This window comes from Gymnodraco acuticeps, unplaced genomic scaffold (assembly GCF_902827175.1).
Source record: "Gymnodraco acuticeps unplaced genomic scaffold, fGymAcu1.1, whole genome shotgun sequence".
NCBI classification, from domain to species: Eukaryota; Metazoa; Chordata; class Actinopteri; order Perciformes; family Bathydraconidae; genus Gymnodraco; species Gymnodraco acuticeps.
In genome coordinates, this window is record NW_022990565.1 from 1,390,204 (window position 1) to 1,411,453 (window position 21,250).

General features: G+C 40.8%; 1 protein-coding gene across 1 annotated transcript in view; it reads left to right on the top strand.

Moving 5' to 3' along the window:
* The window catches only part of LOC117553725 (ectonucleotide pyrophosphatase/phosphodiesterase family member 2-like), an 86,380-nt gene that overhangs the window by 20,524 nt on the left and 44,606 nt on the right, over positions 1 to 21,250 (top strand). The window contains 12 exon segments of the mRNA XM_034227775.1: positions 6,914 to 6,969; positions 7,613 to 7,678; positions 9,824 to 9,896; positions 9,978 to 10,086; positions 17,873 to 17,998; positions 18,081 to 18,112; positions 18,215 to 18,342; positions 18,827 to 18,905; positions 19,144 to 19,231; positions 19,437 to 19,606; positions 19,758 to 19,818; positions 20,753 to 20,892. Coding sequence (XP_034083666.1) covers positions 6,914 to 6,969; positions 7,613 to 7,678; positions 9,824 to 9,896; positions 9,978 to 10,086; positions 17,873 to 17,998; positions 18,081 to 18,112; positions 18,215 to 18,342; positions 18,827 to 18,905; positions 19,144 to 19,231; positions 19,437 to 19,606; positions 19,758 to 19,818; positions 20,753 to 20,892 — 1,128 coding nt within the window.

A 21,250-nucleotide genomic window follows, 5' to 3' on the forward strand; every position in this document is an offset into this window, starting at 1 on the left:
CATATGTATTATACTCTTATAAGATGTATGTAGATAGTATAAGAAATGTGCAGAATACGACTGGTGGAGGTATACACACATATTGATAGATGTCTTGTAATGCACTGTTGAGGAACCTGCGACCCAAGTGTTTCATCTCCGACCTTGTCAGGTATTGAATATTCAATAAATAAAGAACACAGAATTATTAAATATAAAACACAGAATCTGTGTGATAATACTAATGATTTACAAATAAACACCACTGCATATTTACAACTGTTACACATGCTGAGGTAACGCAAATGTTTCCAACTTCGGATCAATAAAGTATATCTGATCTTAAGATGATCGATGGTGCCATATTTGCTAAATTTGCCTCTGAACCTATACAAGTGCATGTTTCAGGCTTATCAATTAACAACAGGAGGGGTCACAGACATAAGACCAGCTGTTAAATAAAGCTCTTCTGACCTTAGCTGTCATGTGGGTATATATTAATGCTGCCCATTATGGGCACAAGCAATTTTCACCCATTTATTAATTATATGTTTTAAATTTGAGTGTTTCCTATCCCCTAAACCTCCAGGGATGTACACAGTTTAATACTGGCCACTTCTTATTATGGGAAATATGAAAACGTCTTTTGAAACTGCAATTCCCAGTAGAGACGTGCCATAGAACATGTTGCAAAACACACAATAGCCAGGATGTGTAGTTCTGGGGACGGGGTGGGGGAGGGGGGGACGGGGTGGACCCATTCAAATCCAGTTTTGGACAGTCTGCCGTGGTTCCATCCCAAAGTGCTGTTCGACGCTCGGCGTAACCCTTGGCGCACACTCAAACATCCAATCACAGAGCTTGAGGACTGTCACTGGGTTTGTCAAGCGAAGCGGAGAGAATACTTACTTCCGGGTGTAAAATTCTCTAAAGCAAGTTGCAACTGAGCTGCTCCGACCCCCTTGGTCCTAACGGACTCCAATTTGTGTTTATTAATCAAACAGATAAATAAACACAAGGATAATTATGTGTTATTGTTGAGTAAATAACAGTGTGTGGTTTAGAAAAGAATACAAAATTAGAAGGAAAAAACGATGAAACAATACAGATTTCAGTATTCTGAGCCCCTACTCTCCCCATAACTGACGGCAACAAAAGTCCTACATTATTTAATTAAAATAAAAAAGTAAAAACAATAAGTGTGGCTTGATATTGAGTAAGAAAAAGGTTGATAAACGCTGTGAGAATGGATCTGCGGAGAGCATTTCGCCGCGATCCCAACTCGTCTATTACCAACGTTCAGGGAGCTCTATGCAAGTCAATGGGACGCCCTGCCCGTTGAAAACTGACTCTCAAGGGGTACTCTGTTCGTAATAGAGTGACGGGGAGGGGCCCTGACCGACCGTCAACATGTGACGGGTTGGGAGTGAGAACGTGTTGGGGTGGGGGTATTGTTCCACACTGACATTTTAGTTAACAGGACTTCCTAGCTTTGTCCTTTGACACACCGCCTCTGACTCCCGTCTCTCGGCACTACATTGGTGACCCCGAGATAAGTCTTGTGGAAGTATCCGAGACTGAACCGAACATGGCAAATAACGCAGTTTTTCTCAAACTGCCGGAGTTTTGGGAGACATCCGCGGCAGCATGGTTCGCACAGACGGAGGCTCAGTTCTATTTCGTGTAGGCTTCCTCTATAAGCGCCCTCTAAGGCTATCGCTATTGGGTAATCCCCTGCGCACCCACGCAGTATTGACAATTAGGATTAAGCACAATTTGGTCTAGGAAATATATTATCATAGTTTTGGTTAAAATGTGTATGTTTTTGTGTTGATTTTGGCATTCCTTCTGGTCAAAATCAATAATGTTTCCAGCACCAGAGTTCCAAAAGAAAACATCTTATTCTACTGCAGTGGGTCTGACAGTCTGCAACGTTTAGTTCTCCTTCTTTAGTGTCTAACGTCACAGCGTCATGGTGACGATGTTGGGCCAGAACAGCAAGTCAAAGCTCTGCTGATGGCTGAGGGACTCACTTCGGACTCACTTCCAGTATAAATAAGAAGGAGGCCCAACAATCTGCTCCCTCTTTTCTTCAGCACCTCGGTACTGAAGCACTGTTCTGATTAACTAAAGAGTAGATCGCGTTCAGACCAGAATAAGTCCCTGAGGGAGGATTAGACAAATTAACCCGCTGTCACTTCTTCTTCTCCTGCTTTGGGTTTACTGGCAGGCCGCAAACAACTTCACGGCGGATACTGCCACCCGAAGTCCCCGGCCGGATGTCCCCGGAGTTGGGGACTGGCTTCAGTAGAAGCTGCTGGGAGTCCACCCAGCAGCTTCTGAAGCCTTCATAGTAAATCGCCAGAAACGCCGACACCTCCTCATCTCCACCGCTCCCATGTTTTCTTTTGTGTTGCCATAAGTTAGTCTCTCTCCGTTTGTGCGCTGGGCTAATGCTAATAATGCTAATGTGAGGAAAATGAAATGGCGGCTTCACAAAACTTTTTGGGAGTTTTACGGGGCTTGGTTTGCAATCCGCCCAGCCAATCAGAAATGGGAACCTTTTTCTCCCATGAAAGTACCTGCTCTCTAGCAGGGACGGAAAAGGGGGTAAAAAGGTTCTGATTAACTCATTTCTAGTTCCGGATTTTTTTGTTGTGAACGCACATTTTCGGAACTATATCGGAACTATACATGGGAGAAGTACTCCGGAGTGAAAGCGCCTAATGAGCCCACGAGTGTCGATATTTCGCCTTGTGTGGACAGCACTGCACACACCTCCACTCATCCCTCAGTGGGTTTGAGCGTGAACGCGCCTCAATGTCTATTTGACAAGCCTTCTCCTAAACTGCAACATAATAAGTGCCTGTGTGAAAAGCAGCGTGTGGAGGCCCCCTTGCAGCCTTTTCGGTCCGGGCCCCCCGTGGATTGCTTCACGGGACAACGGCGGCGAGGGCGATGGTGTGGCTCATCACCATGACTACCACAGATGATCGAGAGCATGTACGCCTGCTCTCAGGGCATTACTCATTGTGGCGGCACGTGTGTTCGATTGACAGATGGATGGGCAGGCTGAGCAGGTTGCCTTACACCCCCCCCCCCCCCCCCCCCGCAGTTTGATGGGATACAGGAAACAATCCTGTCATCCCAGGGACAGTGTCTTGCGCTCCATTCAGAGCAGTGTTGATTCGCACAGACAATAGGGCCACGGCAGCCTACCTCAATCGCCAGGGAGGACTACGATCAGCGCAGCTTCTGATGTTGCTGTTATACGTTTTCCCACCAGTTCCGCTGACCCCTCGGTTCCCGGACCGAGTGCGGGAGAAGCGGCTATCGGCGGTCCTGATAGCCCCGGAGCGCACGGGAGCGTCCTGGTTTCCATGCCTACAGCATACGCTGTCAGGCAGACCGTGGGAAATTCCGTGGCGCGGGGATGCTCTCTCCCAGGCGGAGGAAGCAATCAGCAGCCACCCAGTGATAGGCCAGCACTGTGGCATGGCCCCGGAACGGGAACACTTAGAGAGGCTTGTTCTCTCTCAAGATGTTACGTACCATCCAGGGAGCTAGGGCCGCGTCTACCAGAGCGTCTTACACAGCCAAGTGGACAGCGTTCCAGCGTTGGTGTGTAGAGAAAAGCCTGGACCCCATTACGTGTCCCCTGCCTCATGTGCTGCTGTCGTTCCTCCAGCTGTTGTCGGACAGGAATGGGCTTTTCAGCACGATCAAAACTTATGCTGCTGCTATCTCGTCTTGCCACATAGGTTTCGGTGTCAGAACGGTATGGGCATAGATATCTCTCATAATTATTTGTGTGGTCAGAAAAATTATTTGTGTGTAAATATGTGATTTGTATGTAAAACAACATCCACAAATGCATTTGAAAGATTTGCAAACTCACAAATAAATTTGCAAATGTAAAACAGATCTGCAAATACGCTAAATATTTTCACAAATAAAAAAAAGAACTGTGAATATCTCTTTAACATTGACAACTTTCGATCAGGCATTTGTGAATCCATTTTGTATTTGTCGACCAAAAATGCGCTTGCGGATCTCACATTTCTGCTTGTGGATCTCAAATCTCTGCTTGTGGATCGTCTTTTTACACACACGGAATTTTGAGACATACTTTCCGCCGGTCTCGGCTAAAATCTACTCGTGTCACTCGGTTATTATTCGGAAACCACGTGATGGCCTGCTGATGACGACATTTCCGCATGATTTCAAAGTAAGAGCATGATGGTTTGTTTAATGCTCTGTTTTTGTATTATAATGAACAGCGGAACGTTAGATGCATTCTTTATCACCATCATCATCATCACCATCATGTTATAGTGATACAGTTAGTTTGCGTTAGTTTATTTGTTCAATACAGCATATATTGAGCACATTTGTATGCATTGATGTTGAAGTAGAGGCGATACGCCACTTTCGGGTCCCGGGGGAGCAGCTGGTAGCAAAGCAGCCCAGAGATAACTCTTTCTTCATTGTTTTTTGTGTATTCAGTCAAGGAGGTCAAAGTTACAAAGCACTTCACATCTTATTAATCGGCCTAGTTTTACTTTACCAGTGCAGTGGTAAGGTAATCTGTAAAAAAGCACCGTATTTAGGTTAGCCTTCATAGGCTACATTAAATGTTATAATATTCATCGTGTCCTTTCTACTGTATATGCATATATTCCTGTATATTGCTTTCATTTGTATTTAATGTTATTATGTTTATAGGAGTCTCTCTCTCTCTCTAGCTTGCAGTTTCTACAGCAACACCAACAATTGGCCTAGCAACTGCTAAGCAACCCCAAGAAATTAATGTTTTTTTTTTATATATGTGAAATTCATAATTTGAAAAATGATTGATTCCAGCACGAGTGAGCGAGCGAGAGAGAGAGCAAGCTTGTTGTTGCTGCGCTAACGGATATTAGAAGCTGTTTCTACAACTAAGTGAAAGGAAAGTCCTCTCTCGTCAGCTCAGTGAGGTAAAGGACTCTCAGTGTTTAGATTGTTAACTTAGTCTAAGTTATCTCAGTGGGTCTCAAAACAGTTTGATCACCATTTATGTAAACAAGTAGGCACACCTTCATATGATCATTATAGTTAGGCTATAAAAAAATAAGAGAATAAATGAAAAACAGGTATGAAATACTATACGACAGTAAAACAATAATACAGTTTAAAAGGGGAGGGATTACTTAGTCAAATATCCATAAAGAAAAAGTACATCTGTTTACAGTTCTGTTTCATATGGGTGTTGAGAGATGTATCCATAGATCTCTTCATTTTGCTCTCAAAGTGCACCAGATTGATGCTTTTAACTTCAATAATTAAAAAATAAATCTTCCCGGGGGAGCATGCCCTCGGACGTCCCTAGGAGGCTGGTCCGCCCCCCACTTATAAAAAATAGCACTTTACCCCTCCTATATGCCGTGAGCTGATTACCGAGCCTTCATTGTAACAGTCGCGGGTGTAGCTGTTTGTGCGTGTTGGGAGTGTTGCATTAGAAAATGTCACTGTAGCCCATAGCTACATTAATGGGAATGTCGGTCGGTCGGTCGGTATGGATATGGATAGATAGATGGATATATAGATAGATAGATAGATGGATAGTTAGATAGATTGATATTTAATTCATCCCAAATTGTGAAATGTGTGGAAACAATAACATTAAATACAAATTAAAGCAATAGACAGGAATATATGCATATTAGAAAGGACACAATGAATATTATAACATTTAATGTTACCTGATTGATTGATTGATTGATTGATTGATTATTAACAGCTTGTATATTGGGTACAGTACAGTACAGCTCAAAACATACAATTGTTAAGGGGATGCAGACCAGAGAAAGACTTTCGTCTTGTTTACATCAGGGTCCCCCATTTCCAATTCATCATGTCATTTAAGACATATAAGACATATTTGACATACAGATGGCTTATTTACAATTTACATACAGGTGGTTTTTTACATACAGATGGCTTATTTACAATTTTCATTTTAGATTTCGTTCTAATACATCCTAACCGGACATTTAAGACATACCAAGTCTACAGATATACAGTTAGTAACAGAGTCTAAAATGCGAGTATATACATAGATGGGGGGGGGAAGCTGTCCATTGAATGACAGGTTGAGATTTGTACCATTACCGGGGCCAGTTTTGCAATGCTCTCCCCCGAAGGTGCTCTTTAAGAGAGGTTTTGAAGGTAAGTATAGTTTTACTTTCCTTTACAGTTGTGGGAAGAGCGTTCCACCTTGATGTGTCATAATTGCGAAACGTGTATTCCCCCTTTTTTGTGCCAAATCTGGGTTTCACATGATTTGTAGAGCTCCCTCTGGTGTTATGATCATGGTATTCCTTGACCTTTGGGAAGAATTTTGACATGTATACCTGACCACTGCACAGGTAAAACTAGGCCGATTAATAAAATGTGAAGTGCTTTGTAACTTTGACCCGCTTGACTGAATACACAAAAAACAATGAAGAAAGTTGAACCAATAAACTAACACAAACTAACTGTATCACTATAACATGATGATGATGGTGATAAAGAATGTATCTAACGTTATGCTGTTCATTAAAAAAACAGCGCATTAAACAAACCATCATGCTCTTACTTTGAAAACCATGCAGAAATGTCGTCATCAGCAGGCCATCACGTGGTTTCCGAAAATAACCGAGTGACACGAGTAGATTTTAGCCGAGACCGGCGGAATGTTTGTCTCAAAACTCTGTGTGTGTAAAAAAGACGATCCACGAGCAGAGATTTGAGATCCGCAAGCAGAAATGTGAGATCCACAAGCGCATTTTTTGTCGACAAATACAAAATGAGACACAACAATATGATTTCAAAGGTGAAGCATTGTAGTGTGGTATTTTTTAACTTAAGGGACATTTCATTTCTGATAACCTCCCTATGTTCTGTTTTACAGATCTGGATCACAGCAGAGAAACAAGGAGTGAAAGCAGCTACATTCTTCTGGCCTTGGTACTTAAGTTAGTACTGGAATATTTTTTAAGACCAGTGTTTGGTCAACTAAATATTCTAAAAGTTGAATTTACAAAGTATCATTTTAAGTATACAGTACTACATAGCATATTTAATCATAGCAGTTGTCTCCCTGTTCTATTGTTACCTAAATGAGTGCACAGACAGATTTGTATAAAAAACATTTACATATCAGTGACATAATGATCACGAGGGGCAACATCCTGAGAATGACGGACAAAGGAACCAAACACACACGGACACATGACAATACCCCCCCACTCTCAGTCACAACAGAAGCCATTGACGACTCAAACAGCAGGTTGTTGACGCATTGAGCAAAAATGATTTAAATTACATTTTTTATTTTGAATGCAACATGACCGAAAGAAAACCGAAAGACCAAAATGTATTTTATATTTCAATGTTAAGGATATTAATTAGGCTTATTTACTGCGCACAACAAGTTTCATTCAAGTGTCATTTTTTAACACAGATCAGCTCCAAGACAGGAGGGTCTTTTTACAAATGTGTATATATAAATACATTAATTCAAGATGTATAAACTGTAAATAAATGGTCAGTGTTTATTATTTCTTCTTTCTTTGACTCCCCACCATCATTCATAATTTTGTGTTTCCAGGGTGATTCCTCTGGAGAGAAGGATTTTGACCATCCTGAGCTGGCTGCATTTGCCTGATGATGAGAGGTACAGTCCGGATCTTTACTCTTAAGGACTTCAATCATGATATTGAACCACACATGAATGTGCTTATTGATAGAAAGTTGTCATCTATTTTTCAAATGTGTATAGTAACCCTTGCTGTGACTTTCAGTAAATGACAAAATCAGATGGAAATATTAGGATTAATGTTGAAATGTCCAAATTAGCCAAGCTAACAAACAATTGAATGCAGCAGTACAGAATTTCAGAATATAAGTTTGACTGCTGGTTGTAGTTCTTTTTCTGGTTTATTTTATTGTTAAAATGTATTGGTGAGTTGGTAAGAGTATCTTGGAGATAAAGGTTGTTTTTAGTGCTGAGAAGCTGCTGGGTCAGTGAAGGGGTCACGAGCTGAAGTTTTTTTTATTGTGTTGTGAGAGTGGTCTCAGTTCAGTGTGAGTTCAGGGGAGATGCTCAACTGCCAGGAACAGCAAACTCAGCAGAGGCTTTATCATGTTTACTCAGAACACCCTCACACTTGGAGGATTTTTAAGGTAAAATCAGGACTAAATGGACCGTATAAGCAGGGCTGCACATAACTGGTGCGCGAGAGAGAGAGAGAGAGAGAGAGAGAGAGAGAGAGAGAGAGAGAGAGAGAGATATGAGAGAGAGAGATATGAGAGAGAGATATATGAGAGAGAGAGATATATAGATATTTGTGAGTTTCATAAGAACTGGTAAGATAGCAGGGTTTCCCACACATAGACCTTACTTGGGCGGGCCGCCCAGGTATATTAACAGCCGCAAAAGTATAATTCGCTAGCCATTTCGGTTTCATTTTTTTAATCCGTCCGTGAGCACGACGGCATCTTCGATCCCTCACTCTACCCCTCGCTATCGCTTGAAGGGTCTGCTTTATGTGCTCCGCACAGTAACCCAGCTGCTGAGGCTCCGGCGAACAATTAATGAGCGTGCTCACTAGCGCACCTCCCCCACCCCCCGTTCATAAAGTCCAGTACCCCTCAAAAGGTCCGGTTTATTTAATTTTAAGGATGCGCACCAATCAACATCTCCAGGTGCTCCTTTGAGAACCTGGGCAAAAAAGTTATGTGCACCACTGCGTATAAGGCCCCTTTATAGCCAACTAGTAGAGCTGGCAGCCCCTTAAGGCCCTGTCACACTGTCCCGAAATTGACACCCGATGGACACACGATAAAGGAAATGTTCAAATTCGGCTGTGATCGTAGCAACATCGGGCCATTCGTGAGGGCATCTAAGCCATCGTATGACCGCCGGTGGAGTTTCTCAGGCTCCGGCAGCAACTTCGTGAGCGGCAACTTCGTAAGGCACTCGTGAGGGCATCTTGTCAAATCGTGTCATCTTCGTGTTATCATCGGTGCATTCACCCTCACTCTGATCGGGGCGAATGCCCGATGGCACCGATGATAACAAGATGCCCTCACGAAGGGCAAAATTGACACACGAATTCAACACGAAAATGAACCTTCGCAAGGTCCTTCGGCAATTTTTTGGCATGCCAAAGATTTTGCCACCACTCACGAAGTTACTGCCGGAGCCTGAGAAACTCCACCGGCGGTCATACGAAGGCTTAAGATGCCCTCACGAATGGCCCGATGTTGCTACGATCACAGCCGAATTTGAACATTTCCTTTATCGTGTGTCCATCGGGTTGTTTTATTGCACAACAAAATCATGTAAATATATTATGTAAATAACCCAATTTGTATTCTGTGAAACTAAAAAGGATATAATATATTATTTTGAAGGACAGTTGACAGGAAGTTGTTGTTGTTATGGAAACAACATTACGGAGAAAACGTAATATTTTCTACATATAACGACGGATAAAGTAAAGAACAAAGTCTGAAGATATCAGTACAGTATCATAGTACTGTAACATAATTGTTTTTGGTACTTTCATTGCAGTTGTATGTCTTAAATGTAATGTAAATGTTGCCTTCGTGTGTGGTTCGGGGCCATCTTCGTGCGAAATTCACAATTCCATATTCGTGTGTCCATCGGGTGTCAATTTCGGGACAGTGTGACAGGGGCTTTACTGTGTCCCTGCTGCGGAGGATGCAGGTTCGAATCCGGCCTGGGTACCCTTTATGCTTCATTCCCTCTATCTCCCCTTAAAAAAAACACATTGTCTCTGCTGTGTTTCTTCAGGCCGTATGTGTTTGCCGTGCACTCAGAGCAGCCCGATACCTTCGGACACCGCCTGGGGCCACTCAGCAGTGAGGTGAGTGTGACACCTGACAGTGAGGCTGATCCAAGTGTGAATATATCTCAGCTATTTCTTTTTTTTCAATCCTATCTACAGCTGGATAACCCTCTCAGGGAGATCGATAGCATCATTGGTCAGCTGATGAACGGCCTGAAGCAGATGAACCTGCATCGCTGTGTCAACGTCATCGTCGTAGGAGACCACGGTAAGACCAGTTTTAAAAACATGTGTGAATCTGAGATTTATTTCCCAATCCTCATAGAAAAGAGAAGGGTGACGTTTATTTTGTGATAGAAAACTTGAGTTTCTCTTTATAGAACACAGGAAAACCATTCCTGATAACTCTGTATGTGCTGCCCCCGGTGTATGTAGTGTGTATATATCTTAACAGCCAGATAAACTCCCTCCGTACACCAAGACTCTGAAGACGTGAATCCTTTGCCCACAGGTTTAATGGTATAAAGATGGTGTGAAACTAAAATAAACAAAACAAAATATAATCAATTCTATGATCATTTCTACATACACAAATATGCACAATGTATATAAATCAACGCAGCTTTAACATGAATTGAATTGCCTTGTTATATTTACCGTAAGCTTTTTAATGTATTTATTGTAATTCTAGAACTTAAACAGTTATAAATGGCATCATATTTTAAACATATAATCAACCATTTGTACATTTAACTCTCCTTGCATTAACCTTGTACAATATTGAGACAACTCGGAAGATCTCCAGCATTAAACACCACAGAATACAATATTTTCTAAAAATAATCACCTGTAATTGTTAATAACATAAACATAAACAATACTTACATACGATGCGATCAAAGGCATTAAGACGTATGCAGATGTAGCTGGATTTCTTACAAACAATAGCACATTGCTCACAGAGCCATGCTTTGCCTATTTCCTCTCTAATGATCACCTGACACACCCATCTAATGATGTCATCCTGATTCTTAAAGGGACCACACTAGGCACAATAGGCACAAAGAATAGTCCAGAAAATGCAAACAAGAGTAAACTTAGCTGTAACAGAACACTGTATAATCAACAGAAGGTACAAAGGCAAAAATATTAGCTCCATGAAAATGTATAAGAAATGTATACATGAGAAAGTTAGCTGGCAGTCTATAAGAAGACTGCATTCCAATTATTTACAAAGCATTTCACTAGTATCCCAGGGGCCTGTACTACGAAGCTGGTTCAACCTAACCTGGATATGTTTGAGTTAGCCGGTTGGCCTAATCCAAAACATACGCGCTCTCGCTAAACTGTACTACGACGCTGGTTATCAAGTGGATCGCTCAAGCCAGCCGTGTCCTATCTAGTTAGGTGCGCGTTCACATGAAAGGGGTGGTATCTGGAGCATTCGACCAATCACAAACATGGAGAAGCATACTGACAGCGCAGCGTCATACTTCCTGAATGAAAAGTGAACTATACTATTAGACATATGAAGAAGTTAAACTTTAAACATCCATGACTTAAACACTTTATCAAGGATAAAAGCCATAGCTGCACCTGCAAGGTGAATACAGCTGGTAAAAGAAAAAGTGTTTGAATGCGTACATTAACAGGTTTATGATATCACTGCCCCGTCTAAGACACGAGTGGATCTGACTTTAATTACATTTGTCTCGAGTGTTTCGTCAACTTAATGTGTTGCTTAAAATAATACTTCTGCATACAGTATGTGACACTGTGAGTGTTGCACGGCCAGATACGGCTCAGCTGACTCAGATAAGGAGATATATGATACATTATGAAGTGATATGCCGCGGACTGTACTTAATGTTACTTTGATCCGGTTACTTATGTTGTGGCAGATATTTCAGTAAGCTTTCTTAATGCTAATGTTATGATAGTCAGATTGCTCTGAAAATGGAGGTGATATTCTATTAATGTTCACGTTCACACAGTCAGTTAATTTTTGCCGGCCGTCTTTCCTGCAACGGCAGCTTTTCTGTATTTCCTTTCTCCTGTAATATGACTTGATCGCTTTAAACTCTGCACACTGAGCTCTGATTGGTCAGCAGGCAGTGCTTTCACTGAGTTGATCTCTTAGCCTGCAACCTAACCTGGTCCCGACCAGGTTAGCCGCTAAGCATAAGTTACCATGGAGATCTAGCCCGCTAAAAAGAGAACCAGCTTCGTAGGACCGGAAAGCCGGAGTTTTCCCTGAATTTAGCCGGCTAAGCGAAAATCCTGCTTCGTAGTATACCCCCCTGCTAGACATTTTTTTTACATATTTTATTTATTTATTTCACATGTCAATAAAGCAATGTTAATTCGGTTAACAATTTGTTTAGTTTTTCCCTTTAAAAAATAACAAAAAGTACCTACAAGAATACCGATAAGGTACCGGATCGATAACCCAGCTAGAAATGTTTGGTTTTAAAAACATTCTGAGAATGTTACAGTCATTGTTCTAGGAATGTTTTCAGCGGGAAGTTTTCTTTTGGTTTCCAGAACGTTCTTCTGAAAGGTAGGATAACGTTCTCTATAAACATTCTTAAAATGTTTGGTGATAACCTTCCTAAAATGTTTTTGATAACATTGTTAGAACAACATTATGCCCTACTGTTCTTAAAACATTTTCAGCTGCAAATTAGATTTGTTTATGTTGCCAGAATGTTATTATTTTAGAGAAGGATCACATGCTTTATGTTTAAAACATTATGCAAATGTTCTGTGGTAACAATTTACTAAAATATTTTTACATTATTAGAACATAAAGACATGATATTCCTGTATTTGTTCAATTCCTGGGTAAGTGGACTGACCACTGTGGTCATTAGGATGATTTTGATAGTTTATTTAACTATTGGAATTTGACTATTAACACATGTAAAAGGATGACTCGGAATCAGCTGTGAAAGTAACATTTGTTTATTAGAAAAGGGGAGCTGGGAGTGGAGGTTGGTTATGGCGGCAGTGGGAAACAGTTGTTCCAGGGTGGAGAGGCCTGGCTGGTCTTGGGAGCGTGGAAGGCCTTGGATTCCTCCTGGGAGAGACATAAAAATCAGTATAAGGCAAAAGCAAGTAAAGTTGTCAATAGATCTGCTGGCAAAAAGCTAGAGCGGCACGCAACAAACCTTTCACGGCAACAATCCGGCAGGGAATGAGTGCAGGCTGCAGGCTTTCATAGTGTGGCTGATGAGCAGGTTGCAGGTGTGGTTGTATGGAGATTGCTCCCAGCCGTGTAGAGCAGACTCACTGCTGGGGGGTATACTACGAAGCAGGATTTTCGCTTAGCCGGCTAAATTCTGGGAAAACTCCGGCTTTCCGGTCCTACGAAGCTGGTTCTCTTTTTAGCAGGCTAGATCTCCATGGTAACTTATGCTTAGCGGCTAACCTGTTCGGGACCAGGTTAGGTTGCAGGCTAAGAGATCAACTCAGTGAAAGCACTGCCTGCTGACCAATCAGAGCTCAGTGTGCGGAGTTTAAAGCGATCAAGTCATATTACAGGAGAAAGAAATACAGAAAAACTGCCGTCGCAGGAAAGACGGCCGGCAAAAATCACCGACTGCGTGAACGTGAACATTAATAGAATATCACCTCCATCTTCAGAGCAATCTGACTATTATAACATTAGCGTTAAGAAAGGTTACTTAAATATCTGCCACAACATAAGTAACCGGATCAGAGTAACATTAAGTACAGTCCGCGTCATATCACATCATAATGTATCATATATTTCCTTATCTGAGTCAGCTGAGCCGTATCTGGCCGTGCAACACTCACAGTGTCACAGACTGTATGCAGAAGTATTATTTTAAGCAACACATTAAGTTGACGAAACACTCGAGTCAAATGTAATTAAAGTCAGATCGTGTCTTAGACGGGGCAGTGATATCATGAACCTGTTAATGTACGCATTCAAACACTTTTTCTTTTACCAGCTGTATTCACCTTGCAGGTGCAGCTATGTGGCTTTTATCCTGGATAAAGTGTTTAAGTCATGGATGTTTAAAGTTTAACTTCTTCATTTTTTACTAGTTTTGACTAGTTCACTTTTCATTCAGGAAGTATGACGCTGCGCTGTCAGTACGCTTCTCCATGTTTGTGATTGGTCGAATGCTCCAAATACCACCCCTTTCATGTGAACGCGCACCTAACTAGATAGGACACGGCTGGCTTGAGCGATCCACTTGATAACCCGCGTCGTAGTACAGTTTAGCGAGAGCGCGTATGTTTTGGATTAGGCCAACCGGCTAACTCAAACATATCCAGGTTAGGTTGAACCAGCTTCGTAGTATAGGCCCCAGGTCACCCTTGAACAAGAGATCTTTTGATCTCAAGGGGCTTTCACCTGGGGCCTATACTACGAAGCTGGTTCAACCTAACCTGGATATGTTTGAGTTAGCCGGTTGGCCTAATCCATAACATACGCGCTCTCGCTAAACTGTACTACGACGCTGGTTATCAAGTGGATCGCTCAAGCCAGCCGTGTCCTATCTAGTTAGGTGCGCGTTCACATGAAAGGGGTGGTATCTGGAGCATTCGACCAATCACAAACATGGAGAAGCGTACTGACAGCGCAGCGTCATACTTCCTGAATGAAAAGTAAACTATAATATTAGACAAATATGAAGAAGTTAAACTTAAAACATCCATGACTTAAACACTTGATCCAGGATAAAAGCCACATAGCTGCACCTGCAAGGTGAATACAGCTGGTAACAGAACAAGTGTTTGAATGCGTACATTAACAGGTTCATGATATCACTGCCCCGTCTAAGACACGATCTGACTTTAATTACATTTGTCTCGAGTGTTTCGTCAACTTAATGTGTTGCTTAAAATAATACTTCTGCATACAGTATGTGACACTGTGAGTGTTGCACGGCCAGATACGGCTCAGCTGACTCAGATAAGGAAATATATGATACATTATTATGTTATATGCCGCGGACTGTACGTAATGTTACTCTGATCCGGTTACTTATGTTGTGGCAGATATTTAAGTAAGCTTTCTTAATGCTAATGTTATAATAGTCAGATTGCTCTGAAGATGGAGGTGATATTCTATTAATGTTCACGTTCACACAGTCGGTGATTTTTGCCGGCCGTCTTTCCTGCAACGGCAGCTTTTCTGTATATCCTTTCTCCTGTAATATGACTTGATCGCTTTAAACTCTGAGCTCTGATTGGTCAGCAGGCAGTGCTTTCACTGAGTTGAGCTCTTAGCCTGCAACCTAACCTGGTCCCGACCAGGGGGGTATACTACGAATCTAGTTCAACATATCCTGGATATGTTTTGAGTTATCCGGTTGACTTAATCCAAAACAAACCCGCTCTCGCTAAACTACGACGCTGGCTATCAACTCGTTCGCTCAAGCCAGCCGTGTCCTATCTAGTTAGGTGCGCGTTCACATAAAAGGGGTGGTATCTGGAGCATTCGACCAATCACAAACATGGAGAAGCATACTGACAGCGCAGCGTCATACTTCCTGAATGAAAAGTCAACTATAATATTAGTCAAATATGAAGAAGTTAAACTTTAAACATCCATGACTTAAACACTTGATCCAGGATAAAAGCCACATAGCTGCACCTGCAAGGTGAATACAGCTGGTAACAGAAAAAGTGTTTGAATGCGTACATTAACAGGTTCATGATATCACTGCCCCGTCTAAAACACGATCTGACTTTAAATACATTTGACTCGAGTGTTTCGTCAACTTAATGTGTTGCTTAAAATAATACTTCTGCATACAGTATGTGACACTGTGAGTGTTGCACGGCCAGATACGGCTCAGCTGACTCAGATAAGGAAATATATGATACATTATGAAGTGATATGCTGCGGACTGTACTTAATGTTACTCTGATCCGGTTACTTATGTTGTGGCAGATATTTAAGTAAGCTTTCTTAACGCTAATGTTATAATAGTCAGATTGCTCTGAAGATGGGAGGTGATATTCTATTCATTTTCACGTTCACACGCAGTCGGTGATTTTGGCCGGCCGTCTTTCCTGTATTTCCTCCGCACACTGAGCTCTGATTGGTCAGCAGGCATGGTGCTTTCGCTGAGTTGATCTCTTATCCTGGAACCTATCCTGCTTCGGAGCACAGACTAGGTTCCAGGATAAATCACCATGGAGATCTAGCCGGCTAAAAAGTGAACCAGCTTCGTATTACCGGAAATCCCAGAAGTTATCTTGCTAAGCGAAAATCCTGCTTCGTAGTACAGGCCTCTGATTAAATAAAGGCTACAAACAAACAAACAAGACCAGCAGGCAGGTGGAGGGGGGAGACACACACAGTAGAAACAAACACATACAAACACTAACAGGGGTTTCAGGGACGGGCAGTGATAGTCGGTCTGTTCCTCTATATGTCTGTCTTTGGTTTTCTAAGTGTTATTCACAATAGAGATATGTGCATAAACAACAAAAACACTTGGGGTATAATGTTCGAGCAAAGTTATCACCTAACATTTTAAGAATGTTTTTAGAGAACGTTATCCTACCTTTCAGAAGTACATTCTAGGAACCAAAATAAAACTTCTCGATGAAACCATTCCTAGAACAATGAATGGTAACATTCTCAGAATGTTTTTAGAACCAACAATGTCTAGCTGGGAACTCAGACATGCCTACGCAAACGTGCAATATCATGAATTACGTGCTTGTTTTGTTTTTTTAAAGAAAATATGGTGACATCAGATTTCTTTTAAACATCCTTTTCAAACAAATGCAGCAATTTTTTTTTTTTAAAGCGCACTACTAATAAATCTGACGTTGACCATGACCGTGTTAATATTTCACATCACACGAACATTTTATAAAAAAATAATAACCTCCGGAAAACATTATCCAAATGTTGCTTTCAAAATGTTCTTCTTTGGTTATCATGTAACATTGAGGGAACGTTTTATAAAGAACATCTTTAATGTGTTACCCAACAACATCCAAAACACATCCTTAGAATATTGCAGGCAAAACGTTCCACCTTTGTTAACATATCACATTAAAGGAACGTTTTATAAAAAAACGTAATGTCATCTCAGGCCTTAATAACATCCTCAAAACATCCTCTGAATGTTGCAGTTAAAACGTTATGTCTTACTTACCCTTAAACCTTACAGGAACATTATTTGAAAAAATAAACATCCTAAAAAGGTTCTTTGAACATCAGATTAAAACGTTTCTTTAAAACCTTATTAGAACCTGTAGGTAACGTTAGCCAAAGTTGTGAGAGCGTTCCCCGCTAGCTGGGATATTGCTTGTCTTTTATCCAGAGATAAAATTCATACTGATCTAGGTCCCAAGATAAGTTGGTCTTCAAAATATCTCCATGTTTATACTGAGATTGTGCAGCCGTCTGCAGAAGCTTTTACAATTGGATAAACTATTATTTTATAATCCCTATGACATAGAGCAGTGTGACTGTGATTCGATTAAATAAATGAATGTCTCTTATTTGGACGTCCTTGGTCTGTTTATCATTTGTTGTTGTATGATACTTTTCTGATTGGTTTTATATCTACTGTAATCAGGGTGTCCTTCTAAAAGAGAGATTGCTTTCAGGGTCCTTCCCTATTTTTAATACCATTAAATCATAGAAAATATCATAGAAATCATAGAAAAAAGATGGTTCTGAACTTTGTTTATCTAATACAAAAGAGTTCAAAGAATGATTTTTACTGGAACTTTCTACTGTTCTTCTTTCTACCAAAGAAATAGTCCCTTTGACAACTGTTGACTGTGAGGCCTGCAGATCAGAGTATGACACAACATTTCTGGAAAGCCTCATTGCAGTTTTCAATTCATGCAAGTCCCAGCTCGGGTGTATTTTCAACAGGCAGCACACCTTTCATAGGCAGATAAACCAAAATATTGGTACATTAAATCGAATGAATTAATGTTAGCAGTGAAAAGGAGCTAAAAAAACAGTTTTACGTTTTATTTAAGTTGAAGGTGAACGCAACCCTTTGATGATAACAGATTATTGCTATTTCCCTGCCTGTCAGGTATGGAGGAGGCTCACTGCGACCGCACAGAGTTCCTCAGCAGCTACCCACTCAACATAGACGAGATCCAGCTGATCCCCGGCTCTCTGGGCAGAATACGACGCCGAGACCCCAAATCCTCCACATGTAAGAAGAGTGACTAGTTTCTACACAACATTAAACATAAAATGTAAACAGTCTTCATGTTGACACTATTTTTCTTCTCCAGATGACCCAAAGGTAGTGGTTGCAAACCTCACTGTAAGTACCACAACAACACTAACATCAACCAAACCATGTTTCATGTGGTTTCTCAAACTGTCCACAGAGAGGTCGCTCACCTTTCTATATTTGTTGTTTCAGTGTAAAATGCCGACGCAGCACTTCAAGCCGTACCTAAAGCAACATTTACCCAAGAGGCTTCACTACGCTAACAACCGCAGGATCGAGGACGTGCACCTGCTGATGGAGAGGAAGTGGCACATTGCCAAGTAACCTGACTCACTAACTGACTTCTGCTAAATGTCATGATTAATTACCAACAAATCATTACTCTATTGATTCTGAGTCAGGACTATACCAGGACTCAGGATTTATATCTCACACTGTATAAACACCATAAGCATACAGTATATCAGGGAGGGGAACACTTGTTGTAGTTATTTACCATACCATACATTAAGTATTGTAGTTTACATGGTTAAACCCTATTCCTTTGTTTTTTTTGTTTTTATTTTGTAAAAAAGCAAGTGTCACTTCAATCATACGAGTGAAGACACAAGACCCCAAAAATCTTTTCCATATTTTAAATTGAGGGTAGTGGGATATTTTTCTGGGGCAAATGGAAACTTCCTGAGATGTTTGGGTAAATGAAGTTTAACATTGGCAGAATTGAATGTTTTGCAGTTGTTCTCAGGTCAACATTTGAAGAAAGAATAGCTTTCTTTGTTGTTGATATTTATGTTTCTGGTTCAGGAAAATGCCAGAGAAATTGAGGGCACGATGCGGTTTCTTTGGTGACCACGGCTTTGACAACAAGATAACCAGCATGAGGGTACTGAGTACACCTCTTATTCTCTCCTGTATTACATACTGTACTATAATGTTTATTGTAATTGTATATAATAATATACCTCTGAGGTTACCGATAGCCTTTTTGAGATCTACGCTCTGATATTTCTTTATTGAAGTCTCAGAACTATTGTCATGTATTCATTTAATGAATATTTACGACTGATTAGAGATTCTTCTTCTGTATTTAATACGTACATGTCTTTTTCTCCTTCACACAGACCATATTCATGGGTCATGGACCAAGCTTCAAGTTCCATAAAAAAGTGCCAGAGTTTGAAAATATAGAATTATACAACGTCATGTGTGGTGAGAATATTGTTATTGAATATTTTATGCAATATTGGCATCGATGCTCTTGAGGCCATAATAAAACTATTAAACTGGCCATAATTTCTTGTGTGATGTGCTGAGAGAGCTCCTAAATAGTTTTAGGACTTTTATCCCAGAATGGGATACACAAATACATTTCTGTTTGTCCGTCTGTTCATCTCTCTGTCTGTCTCTGTCTCAGATTTGTTAGGCTTGAAGCCGGCCCCTAACAACGGGACGTACGGCAGCCTGAACGACATGCTGAAAAATCCTCCTTTCGAGCCCAGCATGCCGGAGGAAGTGACCCTCCCGTCTCCAGCTGACCCTGACACCGTCGTGACCCACGACCTGGGCTGCAGCTGTGATGATGAGGTCACTAAAATAATTCCTGACTTTCAGCTCTATGTTAAACTGTGAAACAACACCAACAAAACAATTCAAACTGTACTGTATTGATCAATATTTATTCTGTTAAGGGGCGCAAAAGCATCAAAACAAGCTGACATATGTTTTTCTGTCCCAGAATAAGGTGGAGGAGACGATTGAAGCCTTCAGTCCTGCCCCTGATGGGATGTACAGTTACAGTAGGTTTCGTCACACTTCACTCTCTTTGCAGATCTCAATAGGTGTTCATAGTGTTGCAATAAGCACTCCATCTTCTCATCCTTAAGGTTTTGTTTGGGGAGTGAGATTTCTTCACAGATTTTAAGGCTAATTTGTAATTTTATATATTAGGCTAAATGGATCAGCAGTATCAGGAAAATGTTATTCCAAGTTTGGTAGTAGCAAGGCCACTAAATATGCAAGTACCCCCCTTTGTCAAGTATGTATTACATTCTAGGAATCAGAATACCTTCATTAGTCCCACAGAGGGGACATTTACGATTTTTTAATTTTTTAATTATAATTTTACGAAATGTAATCGGTTTTGGGGAGTAACTAGGTACTATTATGAGAAAAACAAAGTATTTCAACTACAGTCATTAATCAAACTGCATCTCACTATATAATGTTCTGCTTAAACTGAGAATTTGACATGAATATCGTTGCTCTAACCCAATAATAAATCAGGTTGTACTGCAAAACCTTCCAACAAAGAGTTTGATGGTAATCAGTTTTGTCAAAATGACTTGATAGTGGTGAAGAGATACTTTACTCATTGTATTTAAAGGGATAACTCCAAATATGTAACCTGTTACATTGAAAAGTAACCTTCTCCACACTATAACCTACTGTAAATGTTTTCCTTTTTGTCTCCCCCCACGGCCCTTCGTCCTATTGTAAAGCGTCCTTGGGTTTCTTGCTATATAAATCCAAGTTATTATTATTATTTATATACGTTCTGAGGCACTGAGTATTCACTGCAAAACTGAAGCATCATTTCCTTGTATCACCGTCAGCATTTTATGTAAAGGCCTGGGGGTTAGTGCATATATTAGGGATATGATCATCTAAAACACTGGATTATAACTTATTTCCTCTTTCGGTCCTCTCTGACTGTTCCTCCTCTGTTTACAGACAGCACTCACCTCCCGTTTGGTCGTCCGGCCATCATGTTTGAAACTCAGTACAGTCTGCTCCATCATGTGGAGTTCATCAGCGGCTACAGCAAGGAGCTGACCATGCCTCTGTGGACAGCATACACAGTGCCACGACAGGTACACACAAACACACACACGCACACACACTTGTTTTTTTACTGAGGTTGACGTCACATTGACTAACCATTCCCTGGAGTTTTATTCTAAGCACAACCATTAAAAGCTCTACTAAACTAAATATCTTTCACACTGTTTTTCACAAACATTACTGTATTCATGTTTTGTAATTGTCTGCACTTACATTACTGCATATAGAGTTTGAACATTATATTTTTGTTATCCAATTTTGACAAGTTAGGTCCCGTAGAAAGGCAACTGCTGGAAGGACTTCAATCATTTTTTTTGTTATTAGGCTTCAAAAACACAAACGGGATCCCCTGGGCTTACATACAGTTTATATTCCGGGTTTACTTTT